General features: G+C 54.4%; 1 protein-coding gene across 1 annotated transcript; it reads left to right on the top strand.

The window, feature by feature from the left end:
• The first annotated feature begins 5,242 nt into the window (after positions 1-5,242).
• On the top strand, positions 5,243-10,139 carry LDHD (lactate dehydrogenase D). Its single transcript, XM_023202456.1, has 11 exons — positions 5,243-5,378; positions 6,362-6,474; positions 6,677-6,818; positions 7,048-7,189; positions 7,333-7,492; positions 7,846-8,045; positions 8,141-8,269; positions 8,349-8,476; positions 9,094-9,184; positions 9,297-9,408; positions 9,489-10,139. The coding sequence occupies exons 1-11, from the start codon at positions 5,307-5,309 to the stop codon at positions 9,652-9,654; spliced, it is 1,455 nt and encodes a 484-aa protein (XP_023058224.1). The 5' UTR covers positions 5,243-5,306; the 3' UTR covers positions 9,655-10,139.
• Positions 10,140-11,038: the final 899 nt, after the last annotated feature.

Below are 11,038 nucleotides of genomic sequence, written 5' to 3'. Positions count from 1 at the left end.
CTTTTAAACAAAGACATTTCTAAGTGTCTAAACCACAGTCTTCCTTAAAAACCCAAGGGTAGGCTGGGCGTGGTGGCTCACGCCTGTAATCCCAGCACTTTGGGAGGCTGAGGCGGGTGGATCATCAGGTCAGGAGATTGAGACCATCTTGGCTAACACGGTGAAATTCCATCTCCACTAAAAATACAAAAAATTAGCCAGGCGTGGTGGCAGGCCTGTAATCCAAGCTACTCGGGAGGTTGAGGCAGGAGAATAGCGTGAACATGGAAGGTGGAGCTTGCAGTGAGCAGAGATTGCACCACTGCACTGCAGCCTGAGTGACAGAGTAAGACTCTATCTCAAAAAACAAACAAACAACAAAAAAACAAACAAAACAAAACAAAAAAATACCCCAAGGGTAACCTCTGTTGCAATCACTATTTTAGTTAAAAAAAAAAAAAAAAAAAAGCAAACATACACAAATAGGTAACACAATACAAAAGTAAGCAGTTTAAGAGATGACACGAACATGCCTATTTACACTCTTGGGATTGCATAAGGAAAAACAGACTTTTCTCCCCTAAAGGGAGCCTGGTGCATACTTTGTTTTCTTTAAGGAACCCCAGCTATCATAAACTATTTTAGGTCCCTCACGCAGCGGAGGGTGCAAGAGAAAGGAGAGGTAGCAGAAGTAAATGAAAAAAACAGAATTCAGTCAACTAAGAAGAAAAAAACTTTTGCTCAAAAAAAAAAAGACAAGATCCTTGGAGAAAAACAAAAACATGAAGGCCTTTTAAATACGCACACACAAGCGCACACACACGTGCATGCTCACCTTGGATGTTAGTTTTTAATTAAGCTGACTTTTAATCATTGAGCTCCTTTAAAAAAATCTTTTAAAATCTCATTACCATATTTCAGCTAGTGTGTCCAGAATTGGTGGGTTCTTGGTCTTGCTGACTTCAAGAATGACGGGGGAGGGGTTTGGGCATGGGGGGCTACAGGTTCTGAGCCCTGCCCCACGGGGAGGCGGCTGAGGCTCGGCCAGAATTCGAGCACACTGCATGCGGGCAGGCAGCGCTGAGGGACCCGGTGCAACCTCCTCAGCTGCTGGCCCGGGTGCTAAGTTCCTCACTGCCCTGGGCCGGCAGCTCCACGTGCGGGGCCCGCGGAGCCCACGCCCACGCCGCTGGAACTCACGCTGGCCCACCGGCGCCGCGGCAGCTCATGTTGCCGCCTGCGCCTTTTCCTCCACACCTCCCGGCAAGCAGAGGGAGCCGGCTGCGGCCTCTGCCAGCCCAGAGAGAGGCTCCCACAGTGCCATGGCGGGCTAAAGGGCTCCCCAAGCACAGCCAGAATGGGGGCTGAGTCCAAGGAGGCACCGACAGCGAGGGCTGCTTTCACTAGGACAAATTGCTGCTATTTCAGAAATACAGCCATTGCTCTTTCAGTTTGGCCTGGCTAGCAAAAAGGTGGCCTTGTTACGTAAGTAAAGCCCCTTAGTAGTCAAAATAAAAAATCTTTCCTCTTTTTTTTCCTTTTGCTGGCTGTTTTTCACCCCCTATCACATCATCTTGTGTGTGTGTGTGAATTTAGCCACCTCAGAGGCCTCTTTCCCCATAATTTGGAACTTCCTTTGGATTTGATCAATTCAGATAGAGTTGATCAAACCCAATGGGAAAAAGACTGAAAGAACAACAAAAAGAGAAACAACAACACAACAGTTAAGCAAAACAAATGATCTCACAATTTATATAATTACTGAGCTCTCTAGTGGTCAGGAGAAATTAAGAACAGCTGGTTATAATTTTAACTTTAGCCAAGACAAACCCCAATTCAGTTACTTACCTAGGGATGACTTTCAGGCTGAAGACTGCTCTCTACCATCCTAGAAGCAGGGAAAAAACCTCAACTTCCCTGTTGGATGCAAGCTCAAACACCATAAAGGAGTTACCTGCCTTCCATCGTCATGGAAGCAGGAAAAACTTGCCTTCCTTCTGTTAGAAGCAAGTAAAACTCCAAAGGAAAAAAAAAAAAAAAAAAAGGAGTTGTACTGTAAAATGAACTTTAGATCTTGACCAGATTTTGAGAGATAAGGTATTCTCTGGAGGGGTTGCTTCCGGGTCTCAGCAAGTTGTCTTACTGGTTTGAGCCATAAAGATAGCTCAAGCTGGTACCAAGCACTGATAGGGGTGTCTCCAGTCAGAATTCTTCCATGGTTACCAAAATATGAACCCCCAAAATCTGAGAAAGGTCTCAGTTAATTTAGAAAGTTTATTTTGCCAATGTTGATGTTGTGATAAAGCCTCAGGAGATCCCAATGACATGTCCCCAAGGTGGTCAGACCACAGTTTAGTTTTTTTTTTTTTTTTGAGACGGAGTCTCGCTCTTCCACCCAGGCTGGAGTGCAGTGGTGTGATCTCGCCTCACTGCAAGCTCCGCCTCCCGTATTCATGCCATTCTCTTGCCTCAGCCTACCAAGTAGCTGGGACTGCAGGTGCCCGCTACCACACCCGGCTAATTTTTTGTATTTTTAGTAGAGACGGGGTTTCACCATGTTAGCCAGGATGGTCTCGATCTCCTGACCTCGTGATCTGCCCACCCAGGCCTCCCAAAGTGCTAGGATTACAGGCGTGAGCCACGGCACCGGCCAGCAAAGTTTAGTTTTATACATTTTGGGGAGATATGAGACGTCAATCAACATATGTAAGATGAACATTGTTTGGGTCTAGGAAACACGGGGAGGGGGCTTCCCGGTCATAGGTAGATACGAGACAAATGTTCGCATTCTTTTGAGTTTCTGATTAGTCTCTCCAAAGGAGGCAGTCAGATACGCATTTAGCTGAGTGATCAGAGGGGTGACTTTGAAAGAACGGGAGGCAGGTTTGCCTTAAGCAGTTCCCAGCTTGACTTTTCCCTTTAGTAATTTTGGGGGCTCAAGATATTTTCGTTTCAGAACTCTTCAGTAGAATTCTTTCTTCTGACAAGGCAAGCATTGAGGTTTCTGTAGACCTGTAGGGATTTGCCACCACTAACATGAAGACCATGACCTGTGACACATTCCCTGGAAGTCCTGAGAACATGTACCCAAGAGAGTCGAGTTATAGTTGCTTTTATACAGTTTAGGGAGACATCAGACACTAATCTTTTTTTTTTTTTTAATTTAATTTAATTTTTTTTTTGAGACAGAGTCCTGCTCTGTCTTCCCAGGCTGGAGTGCAGTGGCCAGATCTCAGCTCACTGCAAGCTCCGCCTCCCAGGTTTTCGCCATTCTTCTGCCTCAGCCTCCCCAGTAGCTGGGACTACAGGCGCCCGCCACCTCGCCTGGCTAGTTTTTTGTATTTTTAGTAGAGACGGGGTTTCACCGTGTTAGCCAGGATGGTCTCGATCTCCTGACCTCGTGATCCGCCCATCTCGGCCTCCCAAAGTGCTGGGATTACAGGCTTGAGCCACCGCGCCTGGCCACAGACACTAATCAATATGAGCAAGGTATGTGTTGGTTCCTTCCGATGGAGGGAGGAGATTGCAGATCATAGGTGAATTCAAAGACTTTTCTGATTGGTGCTGGGCACGGTTCACACCTGTAGTCCCAGCACTTTGGGGAGCCAAGGCAGGTGGATCACTTGAGGTCAGGAGTTCGAGACCAGCCTGGACCAACATGGTGAAACCCTGTCTCTACTAAAAATACAAAAATTAGCTGGGCATGGTGGCGTACCTGTAATCCCAGCTACTTGGGAGGCTGAGGCATGAGAACAGTTTGAACCCAGGAGATGGAGGTTGTAGTGAGCTGAGATCATACAACTGCCTGAGCAACAGAGTGAGACTCTGTCTCAAAAAAAAAAATTTTTTTTTTCTGATTTTCAATTGGTTGAAAGAATTATTATCCAAAGACTTGGAATCTTGGTATACAACAAAAAAAATCTTTTTAATTAAAATTTTTTTAAAAAGACAACCTGGAATCAATAGAAAGAAGCATCTGGGTTAAGATAAGGAGTTGTGGAGACCAAGATTCTTTTTTTTTTTTTGAGGCAGAGTGTCACTCTGTCACCAGGCTGGAGTGCTGTGGCACGATCTCGGCTCACTGCAACCTCCGCCTCCTGGGTTCAAGCGATTCCCCTGCCTCAGCCTCCCAAGTAGCTGGGACTACAGGCGTGTACCACCATGCCCAGCTAATTTTTGTATTTTTAGTAGAGATGGGGTTTCACCACGTTGGCCAAGATGGTCTCTATCTCTTGACCTCGTGATCCTCCCACTTTGGTCTCTGAAAGTGCTGGCATTACAGATGTGAGCCACCGCGCCGGGCCCAAGGTTCTTATTATATAGATGGTAAATGTCTAAGGCCTTAAAAGGTGCCAGACTCTTAGTTAAATCTCCCTTAGATCAGGATAAAACCTGGAAAGAGGCTGGGTGCTCAGTGGTTCATGTCTGTAATCCCAGCACTTTGGGAGGCCAAGGCAGGTGGATCACGAGGTCAGGAGTTCAAGACCAGCCTGGCCAAGATGGTGAAACCCTGTCTCTACTAAAAATACAAAAATTATCTGGGCACAGTGGCAGGCACCTGTAATCCCAGCTACTTGGGAGGCTGAGGCAGGAGAATTGCTTGAACCCAGGGGGTGGAGGTTGCAGCACATCACTGCACTCCAGCCTGGGCGACAGAGTGAGACTCCGTCAAAAAAAAAAAAATTCCTGGCAGGGGGAGGGAATTCTCCACAGATCCTAGATTTTCCCCACAAAAGACAGCTTTTTGGAGCTATTTTAAAAAATATCAAAGGAATATATTTTGGGGGTAAAATACATCAGTTTCTTTCAGGGCCTGCTATCTGTCAGGTGATACTAGAGTCATGTTGGAATTCGGTATGTTATTGCTACAAAGAGTGTTTTGTGTCTTAAGATCAGAATGCCTTAAGATCTCTGTTTTAATGTTAATGCTAGTCAGTTGTGTCTGAATTCTGAACGGAGGAGGGGGATAATGAGGCATGTCCAAAACCCCTTCCCATCACAGCCTGAATTAATTTTTCAGGTTTACTTTGGAATGCCCTTGGCTGAGAGGAAGATCCATTCAGTCGGTTGGGAGGCTTAGAATTTTATTTTTGCCTTACAGTTTCCCAAAACGTCCAGTGAACCTCACTTCTCCTTGGGAAATATCATCCCTGGCGCCCACGAAAATGTCTGCAAGATCTGCAAGGGCCACCTTAAAGCCCATGCCACCTTAAGCAGGCCCCACCCCCGGCCTAGCCAATAGGCTGACAGCAGCCTCAGCTGCTGCCACAGTAGCTGACTGGTCACCCTGGCACCCAGCGCTCACACCCTCTGGCAAGTGCCTGGCTATGGCCCGACTGCTCCGGGCTGCAACCTGGGGGCTGTTCCCCTGGAGGGGCTACTGCTCCCAGAAGGCAAAGGTACTGGGAGAGAAGAGAAGTCCCCTGGAGGGATGAGGTGGGGAGCGGGAGCAGGGGGTTCTGATCCCAGGTGTCCTGGGCTCTGTGACGCCCCAGCACCAAGTGACCTGACCTTGGGCAAAAGGGCACTGGGCTCACCCTGTGGCAAGTGTGGGTGTAGAGTGAGTGTAGAGATCAGCTGAGTCCCCACTGCTACCACGAGTGGGGCTGGGGGAGTCAAATGGATGCCCCTGGGTGGCTCTGGAATAAAACACACCTGTGGAAGAAGGCCCTGGAGGAAAGGACCTAGGTTCCAGGCTAGGCTCTGTCCTTAACTTGGCCTCCATTTCTCATCTGTAAAATGGGAAGAAACTGCTCCCCTCCCCAGCCCCCCACGAAGGGCTCCAGAAGCCCCAGCCAGGGTAGAGTGGGGAGGGGGCAGTGGAAGCTTTTCCTCCCTGTCATTCCCTTATCAAGCTCTGAGTCCCCTGTGGCGGGGGTGGTGCTTGGTTGGCCCTGGAGAAAGGAGGCAGTCAGGGACTTTCTCAGTTTGCTCAGGCTGGCCTGGCTATCGAAGGAACACCGCTGATAGCCTTTTTGGAGAGTGAATTCTGGTTTTGTATTTGGATGGCCGGGCACCTTGGCTCATGCCTGTAACCCCAGCGCTTTGGGAAGCCAAGGCAGGTGGATCGCTTGAGCCCAGGAGTTTGAAACCATCCTGGGCAACATAGTAAGACCCTGTTTTTATTAAAAAAGAAAACATTAAAAAAATTCTGGTGGCGTTTTTTTTCTGAGGGGAAACTTTGACCCCAATGGCTCTGTTTGGAAAAGAGGCATTTCTGGAGAGTGGGTTTGTTTAAAGAGGGCCTACCTGGCAAGGATGTTGTCAGCCGGGTGTCGCAGGGGAAGCTCACTCCAGCCCCCAGCCCTCCACGCTGACACTGGGGCAGGGCTGTGGCCCCAGGTCTTTTGGGGGACCCTGGCAGTGTGTTTCTCCCCTGCAGGGCGAGCTCTGCAGGGACTTCGTAGAGGCTCTGAAGGCCGTGGTGGGCGGCTCCCACGTGTCCACTGCCACGGTGGTCCGAGAGCAGCACGGCCACGATGAGTCAGTGCACAGGTATGGGAGGGCTCGCAGACCCCTCCCATCTTCTGGATTTAACCCCAGCTGAGAGCGAGGGTCCTGGATTGCCTCCTCACTCACCTGTTTTGGGGTGCTCTGGCATGTTCTCTGCCCCTAGTTCGCTGTAGCCTCAGGCCCTGCAACACCTCAGGACCAGAGGGTGCCACGCCCCCCTAAATCACTGAGGGTCTGGTTCTAGGTGCGAACCTCCCGATGCTGTGGTGTGGCCCCAGAACGTGGAGCAGGTCAGCCGGCTGGCAGCCCTGTGCTACCGCCAAGGTGTGCCCATTATCCCATTCGGCACCGGCACCGGGCTTGAGGGTGGCGTCTGCGCTGTGCAGGTACAGTGTGGCTCCCCTGCCCGCCCCGGGGCTGCTCCCACCACACCTTGGCACACCTGTGGCTGCCTCCCCCGCCGCACACAGCTCCTTGGGTCTGCTCCCGCCCGCCGGCTGCCTGCCTCAGGGGGTCTGGTCTGGCTGCTGGGGGGACACCCGCGGGCTGTGACCCGGGGACGTGGCCAGGTCAGAGACCCGGGTATGCAGTGGTCTCAGCACCCGCTCCCACCAGGGCGGCGTCTGCGTTAACCTGACGCATATGGACCGAATCCTGGAGCTGAACCTGGAGGACTTCTCTGTGGTGGTGGAGCCGGGCGTCACCCGCAAAGCTCTCAACGTCCACCTGCGGGATAGCGGCCTCTGGTTTCCCGTTGGTAGGACTCGCGAACCTTTCCTGGGGCCCTGAGGGCACCTTGGAGCAGGGTTGTGTCTGGGGCTCAGGGGACCTTCCTCCCCCAGCCCAAGGGAAAGGACCTCCCGTCCCTGAGGCTGCCTTCTCCTGTACGCCGCCCTCCAGACCCAGGTGCGGACGCCTCTCTCTGTGGCATGGCGGCCACCGGGGCATCGGGCACCAACGCGGTTCGCTACGGCACCATGCGGGACAACGTGCTCAACCTGGAGGTGGTGCTGCCCGACGGGCGGCTGCTGCACACGGCGGGCCAAGGCCGGCATTTCCGGTGAGTGCCCTCTGCGGGGGCCCTGGCCCTGCGCACTGCTGGGGGGCTCCCCTGCAGAGGGCGGGCTGTGAAAGGCACCTCCTGCCAGCCTCCTGGTTTGGCAAGCTAGGCTTCCCCAGGCTCTGAAGACCTGTCACCTGGGCCAGAGTGGATGGGAACAGGGTTTACTCTCCCTGCGTGAGGCCGATTTGCTTTGTGGAGCAGAAAGAACTGGGCCAGGGAATCTGGGCCCGAGGGAGGCCAGCCCAGACCTCAGTGCCTCGGGTCGGTGTCCTGGGTTCCAGCTTGGGCTTCTGGCCAGAAATCCCTCATCACACAGCCTGATACTCACCTTGTGTGTCCCTGGGACCTAGGAAGAGTGCAGCCGGCTACAACCTCACTGGGCTGTTCGTGGGCTCTGAGGGGACGCTGGGCCTCATCACAGCCACCACCCTGCGCCTGCACCCTGCCCCTGAGGCCATAGTGGCCGCCACGTGTGCGTTCCCCAGTGTCCAGGCTGCTGTGGACAGCACTGTACATATCCTCCAGGCTGCAGTGCCCGTAGCCCGCATTGGTGAGCTGAGGACAGGGGCAGTCAGGGTGGGCTCCCTGGAAGAGGCCCCCTGGGAAGGCCAGGCCTTACCTGGCCTGCCCTCTCCCTGGATCCAGAGTTCCTGGATGAAGTCATGATGGATGCCTGCAACAGGTACAGCAAGCTGAATTGCTCAGTGGCACCCACACTCTTCCTGGAGTTCCATGGCTCCCAGCAGGCACTGGAGGAGCAGCTGCAATGCACACGTATGCTGGGGTGGAGTGGGGCAGCAGGGTGGGCTGCCTCAGCGGCGGCCCGGTGTCAGCCTCCCTCCCCCAACTGCAGAGGAGATAGTCCAGCAGAACGGAGCCTCCGACTTCTCCTGGGCCAAGGCGGCCGAAGAGCGTAGCCAGCTTTGGACAGCACGGCACAATGCCTGGTACGCAGCCGTGGCCATGCGGCCAGGCTGCAAGGTGAGCTGGGACTGGGGTGCAGATGGGGCCCACAGCTCAGCCCGCAAACCCTTTCCTCAACCCACCACTCTACTGCACAGAGCAACAGTCCGAGCCTCAACAAGGGGGCTGGGCCTGGCTGCGCAGGTGCTAGAACTGGGGGCTGCAGGTCGCCCCACCCAGCTGTTCAGATACCGTCTACGGGGAAAGCACAGTTGTCTGCTAAGCCCTCAAAAGCTCTTCCTGTGAGCCAGGTCGTGGGAACGGTGCAGTGCTCTTGGGAGTTGTAAACGGAAGGAAGGCTTCCTGGAGGAAGCCATGATAGAGAGGGGGATGTTAGCCTAACCTGGGCTCCAGGCAGCTGTGCAAAGGCTTAGCAGCCTGGAGCTTGGGGGTGGGAGCCACAGGGGAGTGGGAACAGCCTCTACCGGGAGGTGTCGCAAGCACACCTGGGCCATTTGTCTCCTGTGTTGTGTTGGGGGGAGGTGAGGGCTGAGGCCTAGAGCAGAGCAGGATTATTTCCTTGTGTGAGGCCAAGAGCTGAAGCCCAGTGCCCCCAGACCCATCTGCAGCCTTGACCACGGTGACCTCGTACCCCCAGGCAGGCAGGGGTAACTCACAGGCCTCCGTCTGACCAGGGATACTCCACGGACGTGTGTGTGCCCATCTCCCGGCTGCCGGAGATCCTGGTGCAGACCAAGGAGGATCTGAACGCCTCAGGACTCACAGGTTCTGCCCACCCTGCTGCTGGGGAGAGGTGGGGAGGTGTCGGGGCTGACCAGAGCCTGGGGCAGCAGGAGGCAAGAGGGAGGGCAAACAGTTCTGTCCTCTGGGCCTCCAGGAAGCATTGTTGGGCATGTGGGTGACGGCAACTTCCACTGCATCCTGCTGGTCAACCCTGATGATGCTGAGGAACTGCACAGGGTCAAGGCTTTTGCAGAACAGCTGGGCAGGTAGGAGCCAAGTCAGGGAGGGGAATAGCTGAGGGCAGAGGGAAGGGGGCCCCATGAGGATGTCTCCTTCCTGCCCCCAGGCGGGCACTGGCCCTCCACGGAACGTGCACGGGGGAGCATGGCATCGGACTGGGCAAGCGGCAGCTGCTGCGGGAGGAGGTGGGCGCCGTGGGCGTGGAGACCATGCGGCAGCTCAAGGCTGTGCTAGACCCTCAAGGCCTCATGAACCCGGGCAAAGTGCTGTGAGGGGCTCTGAGCACTTAGCCCACAAGTTCCCAGACTACGGAGCCCCTGTTCTGGAACTTTTCTTCATGCCACGGCCCCTGCAAGGGAATAGACAGCAGCTGACAGTCTTGCTGCCAGCGAGCCCACTGTATCTGGGCCCAAGGTCAGAGGGCCGAGAGAGATGCCTGAGCACCGTGTTACTCCCCGTCCTTCTGGCTGGCTCCAGGAGCCTTTGGTTCAGTAAACCACCCCGCAAAGCTGCTTCCTCTCTGCTCCTACGCATCCTGTCCTGGCTGGAAGAGACCATCTGGGTCCACTCAAGACTCTGATGACACCCCTCCCCTGAGGCCTCCCACGGCTGGGGTCCCAGGACCCTTCCCCCTTCACCTGGTGACAAGCACTCCTTTCCTGGTATGGGACGTGAGCCCCCGTGCCATGCTGGTAGGTCTTCTCCTTGGAGCCTCCCCCAGTAAATCTGGCATCAACCTGAAACCCCCCTGCAGCTACCTGGAAGCCAGCAGGCAGCACTTCCTCCCCGCCCGCTCCAGGTTCTCTGTCCTTTGGCCAGTGACCCCTTTGTTTTGGGGCTGTCCTCTGACTTGTTATAGCCTGAGGAGGGGGCGGTGCTCAGGGTTCGGAAAGGAACCCAGGTCCCTGTCCCAGCTACTCGGCCTCAGGCTTGAGGACCTGCCCATGGCATATGTCACTTAGGATGGACTCCCCAACTGGGCCTGAACCAGGCCTCTGAACACCCTGAATATGTTCCTCAGCAGCTGCCACGTCTTTAGAAACAGAGATGTAACTATTTTTGCACCACCTCCTCATGGGGTGATGTATCGTACCACCAGCTGTTTTGCCCTCAAGGTCTGTCCACCCGAGTCCCTGCCTGTCTTGGGCCAGAGCCTCAGTCTTGAGATGTTGGCAGTTGTTCCCCCTAAGCCCACAGGAGGGCGCCTGACATCATGAAGCTCAGATACCACGCGGCCTCTGCTCCAGGCAGCTGCGGCTCAGGCCTGCAGCTCTCAGCCCTGGGCAAACCTCCTCCTAGGGTCAGGGAAGGCCTGGCAGCCCAGAAGCCAAGCTAAGTCCTCCACCCCCGCAGATCCCAGGAAACTGTAGTGCTGTCTCATCTTCCTTGCCTCTCTAGTCTTCCGTCCCTTTTGGAAAGGGGCATGCCACACCCCATGCCCTCCCTGGCCTCCGCCCCTCTCCTCCTCCCATCAGCTGTTCAGTGCTCAGGCAGGCTGCTAGGCCTTAGGCAGAGGCAGCTGCACTGAGACGCCTCAGTCCAACTTCAGTTCTTGGAACCCCCCGCTCCATGCTAACACTGGGCTCCCACCGACAGCGGTGACACCGACCTGAGCCTGGAGGCCACTGTGTGTGTGATGTTTCTGTCCCGTGCTGC

This window comes from Piliocolobus tephrosceles, chromosome 17 (assembly GCF_002776525.5).
Source record: "Piliocolobus tephrosceles isolate RC106 chromosome 17, ASM277652v3, whole genome shotgun sequence".
In the NCBI taxonomy this organism is placed as follows: domain Eukaryota; kingdom Metazoa; phylum Chordata; class Mammalia; order Primates; family Cercopithecidae; genus Piliocolobus; species Piliocolobus tephrosceles.
This window is presented reverse-complemented; position numbering and strand designations above follow the sequence as displayed.

What these genes read in the sequence shown, in the direction of transcription:
- LDHD (XM_023202456.1), top strand. Translation starts at nt 5,307, where the DNA reads ATGGCCCGACTGCTCCGGGCTGCAACCTGGGGGCTGTTCCCCTGGAGG. An exon ending in GTGGCGTCTGCGCTGTGCAG is followed by an intron (nt 6,819 to 7,047) that starts GTACAGTGTGGC and finishes CGCTCCCACCAG; the next exon opens with GGCGGCGTCTGCGTTAACCT. An exon ending in GGAGCAGCTGCAATGCACAC is followed by an intron (nt 8,270 to 8,348) that starts GTATGCTGGGGT and finishes CCCCAACTGCAG; the next exon opens with AGGAGATAGTCCAGCAGAAC.